Consider the following 16,720-nt stretch of genomic DNA (forward strand, 5'->3'; position numbering starts at 1 on the left):
TTTCTCTAAGATTCAGTATAAGGCAAGGATGCCCATTCTCACAAGTTCTATTCAACATAGTACTGGAAGTACTAGCAAGAGCAATCAGACAAAGAAAAGGAAAGAAGAGAAAGGAAAAAACATCCTGATATGAAAGGAAGAAGTTAAATTATCTCTGTTTGCAGATGACATGATCATATATGTAGAAAACCCTAAACACTCATTAATAAACTGTTAGAACAAATAAATGAATTCAGTAAAGTTGCAGGATACAAAAATCAGCATAAAAAAATCAGTTGCATTTCTCTACACAGTGATCTATACAAAAAGGAAATCAAGAAAACAATCCTATCCTCAGTAGTGTCAAAATGAATAAAATACTTAGGAATAAATTTAACCAAGGAGGTGAAAGATCTGTACAATGAAAACCATACAATTCCAATAGCATTTTTCACAGAAATAGAAAAAACAATCATAAAATTTGTATGAAACCACAAAAGACTCTGAATAGCCAAAGCAATCTTGCAGAAGAGGAGAGTTGGAGGCAACATACTTCCTGGTTTCAAATTATATTACAAAGCTACAGTAATCAAGGCAGTATGGTACTGGCATAAAAAGAAACACATAGATAATGGAACAGAATTGAGGAAACCAGAAATGAATCCCATCATGTACAGTCAATGAATTTTTGAAAGGGTGCCAAGAATACACAAAGGATAGTCTTCTCAATAAATGGTGTTGGGAAAATTGGATATCCACATAGAAAAGAATGAAATTGGACCACTATAGTGCATCATACACAAATATCAACTCAGAATGAATTAAATACTTACATGCAGGACCTGAACCATAAAACTCCTAGAAGGAAATATAGGAAAAAAGCTCCTTGGCATTTGCAATGATTTTTTGGATATGACACCAAAAGCTCAGGCAACAAAAGCAAAAATAAACAAGAGGGACTACATCAAACTAAAAATCTTCACACAGCAAAAGAAATAATCAACAAAATGAGAATGCAACCTAAGGAATGGGAGAAAATATTTGCAAACATATATCAGAAAAGGGGTTAAAACCCACAATAAATAAGGAACTCATACAACTCAATAGCAAAAAAACCAACCAACCCAATTTTAAAATGGGCCTCTCCAGCATGCTAAGCTCATTCTTTCTTTGAGTTCTCAGAGAAATGTATGTGGAATGCCTTTTTACTGCTATAATTCTAAATATATGAAATATTAAACTAACTGTTTATAAAGCAGTCAAACGGGATTTTAAGTGTAGGATTTCTTATGAGTTAATCACAAGTTTTATTTTTTAAACCTTAAGTTCAAGTAAGATTCCTCTCTCTTCTTACTGAGTGTCATAGGACCAATTACATCTTAATACATAAGCCCATGAAGGAGACAAAAAATTTCCCAGAGTTTCCAGAAATTAGTTTTTTCCTTTGTGTGTGTGACCAAAAAGGAGGAGAGGAGCAAAGGACCTGAATGGACATTTTTCCAAAGAAGATATACAAATAGCTAACAAGTATATGAAAGGTATTCACTATCATTAATCATCAGGGAAATGCAAATCAAAACCACAATGAAATATTACCTCATGACTATTATCAAAAAGATAAGTGTTGGCAAGGATGTTGGAAAAAAAGGAAACTTTGTACACTGTTGGTGGGAATGTAAATTGGTTAAGCCATTATAGAAAATGTTATGGGGCTTCCCTGGTGGCGCAGTGGTTGAGGGTCCGCCTGCCGATGCAGGGGACAAGGGTTTGTGCCCCGGTCCGGGAAGATCTCACATGCCACGGAGCGGCTGGGCCTGTGAGCCGTAGCTGCTGAGCCTTCGCATCCAGAGTCTGTGCCCCGAAACGGGAGAGGCCATAACAGTGAGAGGCCCACACAACGCAAAAAAAAAAAAAAAAAATGTTATGGAGGTTCCTCAAAAAATTAAAAATAGGACTACCGTATAATCCAGCAATCCCTCTTCTGGGTATATACCCAAAGGAAATGAAATCAGTACCTCAAAGAGATAGCTGTGCTCCCATGTTTATTGTAGCATTATTTACAATAGCCAAGATATGAAAACAACCTGTGTCCATTAGTGGATGAACGGATAAAGAAATGGTGGTATATACAACGAAATATTACTCAGCCTTTGAAAAGGAGATCCTGCCATTTGCAACAACATGAATGGACCTGCAGGACAGTATGCTAGGTGAAATAAGCCAGACAAAGAAAGAAAAATACTTCATGACCTCGTTTATATGTTTTTTTTAATCTTTTTTTTTGGCCACACTGCCTGGCATGCAGCATCTTAGTTCCCTGACCAGGGATTGGACCCGCGCCCCCTGCAGTGGAAGTGCAGAGTCCTAACCACTGGACCACCAGGGAAGTCCCACATACGTTTTACCTACAAAAAGTTACACAGAAGCAGAGAGTAGAAGAAGGGTGGTTATGGGGGTAAGGAAGTGGGAGAAGTGGGGAGACGCTGGTCAAAAGGTTGCAAAGTTGCGGTTATGTAGGGATGAATAAATGAAGAAATCTAAAGTACAACATGATGACTGTAGTTAATAATACTATATTGTATACTGGGAATTTGTTAACATGTATATTTCATGTATATGTAAAAAAGTAAAATTGAGTAGTGGAAATCACCCAAGCTGAACAGAAAAAAGAAGAAAAGATTTTTAAATCAGGATAGTTTGAGACCTTTGGGACAACATCAAGAGTACTAACATCCACATTATAGAGGTCTCAGAAATTGAGAAGAGAGAGAGAAAGGGGCAGAGAATTTATTTGAAGAAATAATAGTTGAAAACTTCCCTAACCTAGGAAAGGAAACACATCCAGGTCCAGGAAGCACAGAGAGTCCCAAACAAGATGAACCCAAAGAGGTCCACACTAAGACACATTGTAATTAAAAATGGCAAAAAATTAAAGGTTAAGAGAGAATCTTAAAAGCAGTGAGGGAAAAACAACTAGTGATGTACAAAGGAACTCATAACACTGTCAGCTGACTTCTCAGCAGAAACTTTGCAGGTCAGAAGGGAACAGCACAGTATGTTCAGTGTGAGGAAAGGAAAAAACCTACAACCAAGAATACTCTACCCAGGAAGGAGAGATAAAGAGTTTTTCAGACAAGCCAAAGCTGAGAGTTCAGCACCAGTAAACTGGCTTTACAAGAAATGTTAAAGGGATTTATATAAGCAGAAAAGAAGAAACCACAGCTAGAAATATAAAAATTACAAAAGGAAGAATCTATAAAAACAGACTCATAGATGCAGAGAACAAATGGGTGGTTGCCAGAAAGGAGGGATGGTGGACAAAATAGGTGAAGGGCATTAAGAGGTACAAACCTCCAGTTATATAATAAATAAGTCATGGGGATGTAACATACAGCATAAAGAATATGATCAATAATATTATAACTTTGTATGGGACAGATGATTACTAGACTTATCATTATTTCATAATGTATGCAGATGTCAAATCATTATGTAGGACACCTGAAACTAACATAATATTGTACATCAACTATGTTTCAATTAAAAAAAAAGAAAAGAAGAAATAAATAGTATAGCTACTGTGGAAAACAGTTTAGCAGTTTCTTAAAGAGTTAAACATAAATTTATCTTAATATCCAGCAATCCCATCCCTAGATAACAACCCACAATAAATGGAAACATATGTCTACACAAAGACTTGAATGTCCACAGTGGCAATATTGATAATAAACCCAAAGTGGAAATAATCTAAATATTCATCAACTAGATATGGTATGTCCATAAAATGGAATACTATTCAGCCATAAAAAGGGACAAAGTATTGATACACTCCGTAACATGGATAAATCTTTATGCTAAGTGATACCAGCCACAAAAGACCACAAATTGCATGCTTGCATTTATATTAAGGTTAATGCTATAACATGGATGAACCTTGAAGATACTATGCAAGTGGTTGCCTAGGGTTGAGTTTGGAATGGGAAGTGACTGCAAAAAAATTAAACATAGAATCACTATATGATCCAGCAATTCCACTTCAGGGCATATACATAAGAGAATCCAAGCCAGGAGCTCAAATAGTTATTTGTATACCACTGTTCATAGAAGCATTATTCACAATAGCCAAAAGATGGAAACCACCCAAATGTCCATCAAGGAATGAACTGACTGGACAGCTGCATGTAAATCAATGAAGTTAGAACACACCTTAATACCATACACAAAAATAAACTCTAAATGGCTTAAAGACTTAAACATAGGACATGACATCATAAAACTCTTAGAAGAGAACACAGGCAAAACATTCTCTGACATAAATTGTACCAAGGTTTTCTTAGGTCAGTCTCCTAAAGCAATAGAAATAAAAGCAAAAATAAGCAAATGGAACCTAATCAAACTTATAAGCTTTTGCATAGCAAAGGAAACCATAAACAGAACAAAGAGACAACCCACGGAATGGGAGAAATATTTGCAAATGATGCAACCAACAAGGGCTTAATCTCCAAAATATACAAACAGCTCATACAACTCAACAAAAAACCAAACAGCCCAATCAAAAAATAGGCAGAAGAACTAAACAGACATTTCTCCAAAGAAGACATACAGATGGCCAACAGGTACATGAAAAGATGCTCAATGACTCTAATTATTAGAGAAATGCAAATCAAAACTGCAATGAGGTATCACCTCATACTGGTCAGACTGGCCATCATTAAAAAGTCTACAAATAACAAATGGTGGAGAGGGTGTGGAGAAAAGCAACCCCTCCTACACTGTTGGTGGGAATGTAAACTGGTGCAGCCACTATGGAAAACAGAGGTTCCTCAAAAAGCTAAAACCAGAGTTGCCATATAATCCAGCAATCCCACTCCTGGGCACATATTCAGACAAAACTATAATTCGAAAAGATACATGCACCCCTGTGTTCACAGCAGCACTATTCACAATAGCCAAGACATGGAAACAACCTAAATATCCACTGACAGATGAATGGGTAAAGAAGATGTGGTATATATACACAATGGAATATTACTCAGCCATGAAAAAAGAATGAAATAATGCTGTTTGCAGCAACATGGATGGATCTAGAGATTATCATACTAAGCGAAGTAAGTAGAAAGACAAATACCATGTGATATCACTTATATGAGGAATCTAAAATATAACACAAATAAACTTATCTATGAAACAGAAACAGACTCAGAGACATAGAGAACAGAATTGTGGTTATCAGGGGGTGGGGGTGGGGGAGTGATGGAGTGGGAGTTTGGGGTTAGGAGATGCAACCTGTTATATATAGAATAGATAACAACAAGGTCCTACTGTATAGCATAGGGAACTATATTCAATATCCTGTGATGAACCATAATGGAAAAGAATATTTTTTAAAAGATTGTATATATATATATGTATAATGGAATCACTTTGCTGTACAGCAGAAATTAATACAACATTGTGAATCAACTATACTTAAATAAAACATTTTTTTAAAAAGGAATGAATTGATAAACCCAAAGTGGTACATAAATCCAATGGCATATTATTTAGCCTTAAAAAGGAATCAAATTCTGATTCATGCTACAGCATGGATGAACTTTTAAGACAGTAGGCTAAGTGAAATAAGCCAAACACGAAAGATAAGTATTACATGATTTCACTTATTTGAAGTATCTAGAGTAATCAAATTCATAGAGACAGAAAGTAAAATGGTTGTTACCAGGGGCTAAGAGTAGGAGAATGGGGAGTTATTTAATGACTACAGAGTTTCAGTGTGGGATTATGAAAAAGTTTTGGAGATGCATGGCAGTGATGATTGTACAACAGTGTGGAACTGAACTGTACAGTTAAAAATGGTTAAAATGGTAAATCTTATTATGTATATTTCACAATAAAAAGCCAGAAAGAGATGCTGTTATTAAATGATACTGTCACATGATTCATTTTAATATGCTCAAAATTAACTTTTGAGTTATCAAGAGATTGAGATGTGTTCCTCTACTTTGTAATTGAGTGAAATCATGTATTTTAATGGCTTGGTGAGTTTGTTGATTTTTGCTAAATTTGTAATAATGATACTGTCTGGAACTACATTCATTTGTAAAATGCCTGATGGTAAAGTAACCAGTGAAGAAATTCTCAGAGAACTGAAAATTTATTATTGAGCATGGTTTTAACTGGGAAGATTAACACAAATAAGGCTAAGTCTGACAAGAAAAAATGTAGGAATGGTTGACTGAATGCACAAGGATCCGTGTTTGTAATTCACCAATAACATTTCTCTTCAAAAGGTTTGCCTCTTAATTTTTTTTTTCAGAACGTTCAATGGGATGGTAAAAACTCAATTATTTTTTAGAAAATGTACACACATAAAAAACAAGTCGACCTCTTCCTGTTTATAAAGACATGTTTGTAATAAAATAGAAGCTACCTTGGAGCCTTTCCACACAGAGGTACTCTGGTTTCATTGAGAAAAGAGTTTTGGCACTTAAGTATTAATTTGCTGCTTTCTTTTAATGGAGGCAGAAAATGTCACAACAAAGGGTAAAAATCTAGATAAGGTATTGGGCATAGCTCACAAAATTAGCTGACTGACCACTTATTTTTTCAAGGTCAAACAGTCTATCAGTAACTGCAAGGCCATTACTTTAAGAAAAGCAAAAAGAAATGCCTTTTACCGCATGTGACAAGATCTGTGTCATGAAAATAAAGTTGATCATGCGGACTGGGAATTGCTTAATGCTATTAGCTCGTATTTGTTATGAAAATCACAGCATGATGGTACACTCTATTTTAAATTTTATTAATGACCTGCTTTCACCAGGAAACTCCTCTTGCCACCACACCATAAAGCTTTATTCATTTTATCACTCCCTTCTGATAGGTTTGTTCGTGTCACCCTGTGTGCCTCTGGAATATAAACCTCCCTAGGCAATCTTTTCAATTCGTTCATTAAGTAAACCTACAGTCTAAAGTCCTAGCATACATTTAGATTGTGATTATGTATCCCTATTGCAATAATGCACTAGTTCTGAAAGTACAGCTCTTCAAATGAAAAGAAAGCAGTGTAATATGTAATCATGAACATCAGGTGTCTGTAGGTGCCAGGCACTGTGGTTGATATTTCATATCGGAGGAGAACTCTTTTAAGTCCTAACACCCATTGTGAGGCAGGTGGTATTATTCTCACTCTACAAAAGAGAAAACTGAGGCTTAGAGAGGTTAACATCAAGATCACACATGAGGTGGTAGAACAAGGATTTAAACCCCAAGTCCAAGTTTTTTGTACTGCACTTATGCTTCCACAGATATGGGTTACAGACTTAGGGCTCATCGGCTATGGAGGGAATTGTCCCTACATTAAATAGTCCTAGCTAGCCACAGGGTTTTTTTGGTTTGTTTTGGTTTGGTTTTTAGTCCTGATTTTTGTTTTGTTTTTGCTACTTTCTTCTGTTTTCTTGCCATCAGTTATTAATTTTTATTGCCATTAGAATGACTCACTCTAGCAATCTTTTCCCCTTACTCTCTTTATCATTTGTAATATCGTTTTAAAAAGTTCACCAACGGGGCTTCCCTGGTGGCACAGTGGTTGAGAGTCTGCCTGCCGATGCAGGGGACACGGGTTCATGCCCCGGTCTGGGAAGATCCCACATGCCACGGAGTGGCTGGGCCCACGAGCCATGGCCACTGGGCCTGCGTGTCCAGAGCCTGTGCTCCGTAACAGGAGAGGCCGCAACAGTGAGAGGCCCACGTGCTGCAAAAAAAAAAAAAAAAAAAAAAAAAAATTCACCAGGCTTGTTAGAACTTCAGGTAACAGAAAACAGGCAGTGAAGAAAGGCAGGGACACTTTCCTCTGTGAGATCTGAATGGAGGTGCTGACACAACTCTTCTGTGTTCTGAGGAGCGTTGTGTGGCTTATTTGGATGTTCTAGGCTAGTTCACCTCAACTCTTCATATCACAAACAGAAGGGGTGGATGTATATGTGTGAATAAAATAAAGATGTGTTGGAAGGTGTGCATATAAAGAAAAATTGAGATGGAGAAAACATCTTAATTCTTATTTTCTATAGGTCATGGAGAACATTGAAGAAATATCACAGTGAACCCAAATCACTGCTTTTTTGTTACAAAGGCAGAAAATGTAACACCAAAAGGTAAAAGAAATTAAACATTAATCCTTCTTCTCTAAATAAAAGACTGAAAGTTATCATACCCTGAAACACTGTCCTATTGCAAGGTATGTGTGTTTCTGTCACGTGTATTATTAGCTCATTTGCAGCAGGTAAATAGGGGAGTAATATCAATCCTATGTGAGAGTTGCATTGGTCAAACATGATTTTTCCCAGTAAGCTAATGTGTTGAAGCATCCAGAGGCAAACTTTCTCACAGATAAGGAGAAACTTTTAGCAAATATACCACGACCCTAAGAGAAAAGATGAAAATCCTAACTAAGGGCAAGGAGAGGCTTTAGTGGCTTTCACTGTGTTAAGCTGTCTGGGGAAGTTGCAAGTACAGGTAAGGCATGAAGACATTTCACCCGGTGATTAGAAAAAAAGCATTGATTGATGAAGGTGAAACCACACAACTTGTCTCGGGACTTAATAACTCACAGGTTCTTATGTCTCGGTGCAGAAGGAATTCGGTGAGGGACAAAGTGGGAGGTAAGAAGTGGATTTATTAGTATAGGATGCTTCTGAAGGATACAAGTGGGCAGGCAAGAGAACTCTGCCCCAGGAACTAAGTGGGCTACGTTTTTATAATCAAAGGGAAAGTGGGAAGTGGGAGAAGCCCACCTTCTTCCACATTCTTTGAGTAGACATCACGCTTACATCACTAGCTCCTCCTTTGGGTGGGGCAGAAGAGTTTTTGACCCTATTTGGTCAAACGGGGACTGTCATGGTGCTATTCAAATCAGCAGAAGGGTGGTAACATAGGCTAAAATATGTTAAATCATTTCAGGTTTCAGTATGAGGGTCTTATACTTTGGAATGCCACCTTTCCCCTGTATTCCTGTACATGCTCAGGTTCACGTCCTAAGGATCATTATCTTGCTGACCTTGACCAGCAGGCTGCAGGCCTTGTTTTTTCACTTAATGGCCTGGGGCATATCTCGTGCTTTTATTGCATGGTTTCATTGTTAAGCAGAGCTGTTTTGTTTCACAGTGTTCTGATTGCTTTCTTGAGTGTTCATTAGCTTACAATGGTCTCCCAAAGTTCCCTTTGTGTCTATAATCCCCTAGTGGGACTTCTAAAACTACCTGTGTTAACTATCCTGCTCTATCCCTATCATTGGCAGCTACCTTTAGGTTATATTTTTCATATTGATGAAAATCATTTCTCTATGAGAAGCAATTGATTTCAAGGATCTATATCTGAAAGAAACACAAGCCCAAAAGTTTAAGTATACAGAAGATGGACTAATTCTCAGTGGATACTAGTGGAAATTTAGGATTCTAGTTTTTGTTACTGCTCAGGTTACAAAATTCCAAACTTATTTTCCCCATAAGGCTTTTAATTTTAGGGCATGATTTTGCAGAATGTGAGGTTTTCATCTTATTAGGAGCAAAATAAAGAATTCATTAGGCCAGAACAGTTTCTTCAGTTTTTCCAACTGTGTAGTTACCCTGAAATATAATAGAAAAAACCAATGGCAACTTTCAGGACATATGAAGAGTTGTGGAGTAGCTTGGAGCAGTGGGAGTTCTGAACACCAAAGGTCTAGGGCTAGTAAATAGCTGAGGCAGAGGAGCAAGCTCTGGCCAAATGAACAGCCCACCTGTGAACAACTACCCCTTCAAGCCAGTTCTCCACATCCTTGCCAACACTTGTTTTTGTTTGTTTTAACGGCCATCCTAATAGGTGTGAAGTGGTATCTCATTGTGGTTTTGATTTGCATTTCCCTAATTAGTGATGTTTAGCATCTTTTCATGTGCTTATTGGTCATCTGTATATCTTCTTTGGATACCTGCCTATTCAAGTCCTTTGCTTATTTTGAACTAGGTTTTCTCTTGTTGCTATTGTTGCATTTTAGGAGTTCTTCAGATATTCTGGTTATTAATCCCTCAGTCGGTACACACTGACTTTTCCCAACAGTCTAGCCCAGTGTGAGCACTGTGAATTGAATCTGTCACTAGTGCCACTGATTCATTCATTCACTCATTCATTTACCCATCATTCACTTACAACTAATACATATGAGCTTGAGGCACTAGAGTATACAAAACAAAAAACCCTCACAGAATTTTTTAACAGACTATTTTTTAAAAAGTTACAGATTTATAGAATGATTGAGAAGACATTGCAGAGTTCCCACATACTTCCCTCTCCCACACAGTTTTCCCTATTAAACATCTATGTAAAATGTACTAGTGCGCTACATTTGCTAATATAAATGAAACAATTATAAATTAAATGAAACAACGTTTACAAAAGTCTATAGTTTACATTAAGGCTCCTCTTGTTATAGTTTTATGGATTTTGACAAATGCATCATTTTATGTGTCCACCACTACAGTATCATGTTGAATAACTTCACCACCCTAAAGATCTCCTGTGCTCCATCTACTCAGCCTTCCCAATCTCACAGTGATAACCACTAATCCCTTTACTAGCTCTATAGTTTTCCAGAATGTCATATAGTTGGAGTCATACAGTATGTAACCTTTTCAGACTGTCTTCTTTCACTTAGCCATATACAAATTTAACTTCCTCTGTGTCTTGATAACCTTTTTTTTTTTTTTTAATAGCTAGGTTATATGACTTTTGGTGGTTTAAAAAAGTTTTTATGGTAGAAAAACATACATAAGATGTACGATTTTTACATATACAATTCAGTGGCATTAAGTATATTCACACTGGTGCAACCATCACCACCATCCATCTCCAGAACTTTCTCAGCATTCCATACTGAACACTGTACCCATTAAACAATAACTCCCCATTCCTCCACTCAACACCCTGGTAGCCAACATTCTACTTTAAGTTTTTGAATATTCTCAATACTTCATGTAAGTAGAATCATGTATGTGTCCTTTTGTGTGTGGCTTATTTCACTTACCATGTCTGCAGGGTTCATCAGCACTATAGTATGTATCCAAATTTCATTCCTTTATATGACTGAATAATATTCCACTGTATCTATCTACCACATTTTGCTTATTCATTCATTAATCAATGAACATGAGTCATTTCACCTTTTGGCCATTGAGATAATGCTTCCATGAACATACATGTGCAAGTATCTGTTCAAGCCCCTGTTTTCTGTTCTTTTGTATAAATACCCAGAAGTGGAATTGCTGAGTCAAATGCTAATTCTGTATTTAATTTTTTGAGGAACTGCCTTACTGTTTTCTACAGCAGCTATACCACTTTATATTCCTAGAAGCAATGAACAGAAGTTCCAGTTTCTCCACATCCTTGCCAACACTTTTTTTTTCCCCAATAATAGCCACCCTAATGGGTATGAAGTGGTATTTCATCATGGTTTTGATTTGCATTTCCCAAATGGTTAGTGATGTTGAGCATTTTTTCACGTGCTTATTGGCCATACTGTATCTTCTTTGGATACCTGACTATTCAAGTCCTTTGCCCAGTTTTGATTTGGGTTGTCTTTTGTTGCTGTTGTTGCATTTTAGGAGTTTTTTATATATTAATGGATATTAATCCCTCACAGATATGTGATTTGCAAATATTTTCTCCCATTCTGTGGATTGCTTTTTTCACTCCATTGATAGTGTCCTTTGATACATAAATGTTTAATTTTTGATGAAGCCCAGTTTGTTTTTTCTTCTGATGCCTATGACTTTGGTGTCATATCCAAGAAATCACTGCCAAATCCAATGTCCTGAAACTTTTCCCCTGTTTTCTTCTAAGAGTGGAGTTTTAAGTCTTAGGTTTAGGTCTTTGATCCGTTTATATGGTGTTAGATAAAAATCCAATTTCATTCTTTTGCATGTGGATATCCTATTTTCCCAACACCATTTGTTGGAAACACTGTCCTTTCCCATTAAATGGTCTTGGTGCACTTCCCCCAAATCATTTGACCATATATGTGAGGATTTCTGGATTCTTTATTCTACTCCACTAGTCTATATGTCTGTTTTTATTCAGTACCACAGTTTTGATTATTGTAGCTTTGCAGTAAAATTTGAAATCAGGAAGTGTGAGCCTTCCATCTTTAATCTTTTTCAAGATTGTTTTGGCTATTTGGGGATCCTAGATATTCTGCTTATTTTTCTATTTTCTGTAAAAAATGTCATTGAGATTTTGAAGTGGATTACATTGAATCTGTAGATCACCTGACATCATACCAGTATTGTCTTCCAATCTATGAACATGTGATGTCTTTCCATTTATGTGTCATCTTTAACATCATTCAGCAATGTTTTGTGGTTTTCAGTGTATAAGTCTTTCACCTTCATTAAGTTAATTCCTATGTATATTATTGTTTTTGATGCTATTGTAAAGGGAGTTATCCTAATTTCTGTTTTGGGTTGTTCATGTTAGTGTACAGAAAGGCAACTGATTTTGTGTGTTGCTTCTGTATGCTTCAACTTTGCTGATTTGTTTCTAAGTTCTGACAGATTTTGAGGTGCAGGGAACATTAGTGTTTTCTACATATAGGATCATGTATTCTGCAGAGATAATTTTACTTCTTCCTAATTTCAATCTTTTTCTTGACTAATTACTCTGCCTCAAACTTCCAACACTATGTTGAATAGCAGCAGTAAAAGCTGCATCTTTGTCTTGTTTCTTTCAGTCCTTCTCCATTGAGTATGTTAGCTATAAGATTTTCATATGTGGTCTGTATTATATTGAGGTAGCTTCCTTCAATTCCTAGGGGAGTGGTGGGTTTTTTTTTTTTAATCAAAAAGAATTTTGTCAAATTCTTTTTCGGCATCAACTGATGGGATCCATGTGTGACCCTCATTCTGCTAATGCAGTGTATTGTATTTGATTGGATTTTCATCTGTTGAACCATCCTTGCATTGCAGCAATAAATCCACTTGTTCAAAATGTATAAAACTGTTAATGTGCTCTTGAATTCAGTTTGCTAATACTTTAAGATGTTTGCATCAATATTCATCAGGGGTATTGGTCTTTTTCTTTTCTTGTGTTGTCATTGTCTGGCTTTGGTATCAGGGCAATACTGGCCTTATAATACGGATTAGGAAGTGTTCCCACCTATTGAATCTTTTTGAAAAGTTTGAGGACTGGAGTTATTTCTTCTTTAAATGTTTGGTTGAATTGAGTAAAGCCAGAGGTTGCAGGATTTTCCTTTGTTGGGAGGTTTTTGACGGCTGATTCAATCAATCTCCCTTCTACCTATAGGTCTATGTAGATTTTTTATTTCTTCATTAATCAGTCTTAGTATGGTTGTGCTTTTGTTTTTAGAAATATATCCATTTCATCTAGGTTATTCAACTTGTTTAAAACTGCTCATAGTACTCTTATCCTTTTTATTTCTGTAGACTCATTAGTAATAACCCTACTCTTATTTCTGTTTTTAGAAGTTGAGTCTTCTCTTGTTATTGATCTAGCTAAAGGTTTTTCCACTTTGTTAACCCTTTCAAAGAACTAGCTTTTAGTTCAAAATTTTCTATTGATTTTCTTTTCAGTATTTTGCTTATCTTAGTTCTAATCTTCCTTCTACTAGCTTTGGGTTTAGTTTGTTCTTCTTTTTCTAGTTCCTTAAGTTATAAAGTTAGAATGTTGATTTCAGATTTTTTTTTTTAAACGTAAGCATTTACAGCTAGAATTTTCTGTCTTATGGGGTGCAATGAAAGCAGTGCTGTTTTGGTATGTTGTGTTTTGCTTAATGTATTTTGAGGATGTTATTAGATGTGTAAATGTTTATAACTGTAACATTGTTGTATAAAACCTTTTAACATATAATGTACTTTTCTCTTTAAATCCAAAAAGGTTGTAAGTCTATTTGTCTCATAATAATATACTGTTCCCTTTTGGTTACTATTTGCATGGAATATTTTTGCTCCTTATTTTCTGTTAGTGTCTTCTTTTGTGTTTTGTTTTATAGTGAAACATTTAAATTCTCTTTTTTCCTTTTGTGTGTATTCTATAGCTATTTCTTTGTGGTTACCATGGGGATTCCATTTACCATCATGAAGTAATGACACTAATTTGAATTTACAGCAGCTTAACGTCAATAGTGCATAAAAACTTTGCTCTTATATAACTTTGCCCTCACTCCCTTTCAACTATTACTGTCACAAGATTACATCTTTAAGCATTGTGTCTAAAAACATAAACCAACTAAAAACATAAACCAATAATTGTATTTTTATATGTTCGTTCCTAAATCGTGTGGAAAACAAAGAGTTACAAATCAAAGTTATAATACTAGCTTCTATAATTGTTCATGTATACCTTTACTGGAGAGCTTTACTTCTTCATATGGTTTCCTGTTCCTATCCTTTGTCCTTTCATTTCAACTTGAAGAATTTCCTTTAGCATTTCTTGCAGGGCAGGTCCAGTTGTATCAGTGTCCGGTAATGTTTTAATTTCTCCCTCATTTTTGAAGGACAGTTTTGCCAGATAGAAGATTTTAGGTTGACAGTTTTTTCGAGAAATCTGATAATCTTATTGAAGATCCCTTTTTTTTTTTTTTTTTAATGTGGTACGCGGGCCTCTCACTGTTGTGGCCTCTCCCGTTGCGGAGCATAGGCTCCAGACACACAGGCTCAGCGGCCATGGCTCACGGGCCCAGCCGCTCCATGGCATGTGGGATCTTCCTGGACCGGGGCACGAACCCATGTCCCCTGCATCGGCAGGCGGACTCTCAACCACTGCGCCACCAGGGAAGCCCTGAAGATCCCTTTTATGTGATGTTTCTTTATTCTTGCTGCTTTCAAGATTCTTTCTCTTTGTATAGCTTAATTATACAGATTTTCCTCCAGTTGCAATGGGGTTGTATCTTGATAAACCCATAAGTTGAAAATATAAGTTGAAAATGCATTTTATATACCTAACCTACTGAACATCATAGCTAAGCCTATCCTATCTTAAATGTGCTGTGAACAGTTACGTTAGCCTGTAGCTGGGCAAAATCATCTAATACGAAGCCTATTTTGAAGTGATGTAATTTACTGAATACTGTACTGAAAAACAGAATAGTTGTACGTGTATTAGATGTTTACTCATGATCATGCAGCTGACTGGGAGCTGCAGCTCTCTGCCACTGCTAGGCATCATAAGTGCATATCTTACTGCATACTGCTAGCCTGGGAAAAGATCAAAATTCAAAACTTGAAGTAAGTATGGTTTCTACTGAATGCATATCATCTTTACACCATTGTAAAGTTGAAAAAATCCTAAGTCAAATTGTCCTAGGTCAAGGACCGTCTATAATGTATCTTCGTGTCTCTTTTGACTTTACCCTGTTTGGAGTTTGTTGAGCCTCTCCTGATATGTACATCCATGTCTTGCATTACATTTGGCAAGCTCTTTTGTCATCATTTCTTCAAATAAACTTTATGTAGCTTTCTCTTTTCCTTCTGGGACTCCTGTTTCGTCTTCCATTTGATGGTATCTTACAAATCCCTTCGATTGTTTACTTTGCTTAGACACAATTACTTCAACTGTCCTGTCTTCAACTTGCTGATGAGTTCTTTTGCTTGCTCAAATCTGCTGTTCAACCCCTCCAGTGAAAATTTTGTTATTGTAACTTTCTGCTCCAAAATTTGTTTGGTTCCTTTTTATAATTTCTCTCCACTGGTATTCTCATTTTATTCATCACTTTCTTGATTTCCTTTAGTTCTTTGAGCATATTTAAAGGTCTTTTTCTAGTAAGTTCAATGTGTGGGCCAGGCCAGTTTCTGTTCCACTGAATAGGCCTCGTTTCCCTGTTTCTCTGTATGCCTTACAGATTTTTTGTTGTTGAAAATTGGGCATTTCACTATTACAGTACTGTAATTCTGGATATAACATTCTCTTCTATTCCCAGTGTTTACCAGTTGTTGCTGACTGCTGAACACTGTTGTTCATTTGTTTTTGAGGCTTCTCCAAGGTACTTTTACAAAGACAATCCCTTGTGTGTGATCACTGAAACCTCTGTTCCTATTATCTCATGTTCAGCTGTTTTTAGAGATTTCCTTGAATGCCAGTTCTCCTTTTTGCATTTCAGCTGTGTGCTAAGGCACTCCTGCAGCTCTTAGCTAGGCCTGCTTCTATCCTAGGGATCAGACCAAGATGAAAACCTAAGGCTCTCTTAAATCTTTTCTGAGCATGTTTTGCCTGTGCATTCATTTGGCATTCTGTATCTTCCCCTGGGTACAACTGCTTTTGAATGCCCAGTTTCTCACAAATCTCACCCCAGCTTCTCCTCTAGGCCTTACACAGCCTGTTTTATGTCTTCACCCATATCCAGGTGCCTGTGATTCTGCAGTCATCTTGCAGCTTTCACAAGCAGTGCCTACTCTTTCTTGCCTGATTTCCAAGTTATGCAAAACAGTGATGAGCACCTTGAGTCAGTCCTTCTAATCCCCCCCACAGATTAGAAAAGACAAACAGTGATTTGCAAATAAAGTCTATTCTTCCTCTTCTGGTTTGAGGGAGGGAACTGGAAACCATCCTTCTGTCATTTTAAGAATAAGAGCACCACTGCGTGGGAGGCAAGGGTGAGTAAAAAATCACAAAACTTTCCTACCATTCTGAGGATGGGTTTTCTTCACTGGGCACTGTGTTAGTTGCTGTAAACCTTTGTTTTCCAGAGCACCAACAAATTTGG

At 36.6% G+C, this 16,720-nt stretch overlaps 1 protein-coding gene across 5 annotated transcripts in view; it reads left to right on the plus strand.

Annotated features, from left to right (window-relative positions):
• The window catches only part of NRG4 (neuregulin 4), a 133,921-nt gene that overhangs the window by 106,701 nt on the left and 10,500 nt on the right, over positions 1-16,720 (plus strand). For 4 of the 5 annotated variants that reach the window (XM_060154923.1, XM_060154885.1, XM_060154894.1 and 1 more), the window contains one exon: positions 8,046-8,129. In XM_060154923.1, coding sequence (XP_060010906.1) covers positions 8,046-8,062 — 17 coding nt within the window. In that variant the 3' untranslated portion in view covers positions 8,063-8,129. Of the gene's footprint in view, positions 1-8,045; positions 8,130-16,544; positions 16,611-16,720 lie in introns of all 5 variants that reach the window. The other variant, XM_060154903.1, reaches the window with a different exon arrangement.

This window comes from Lagenorhynchus albirostris, chromosome 1 (assembly GCF_949774975.1).
Source record: "Lagenorhynchus albirostris chromosome 1, mLagAlb1.1, whole genome shotgun sequence".
NCBI lineage: Eukaryota > Metazoa > Chordata > Mammalia > Artiodactyla > Delphinidae > Lagenorhynchus > Lagenorhynchus albirostris.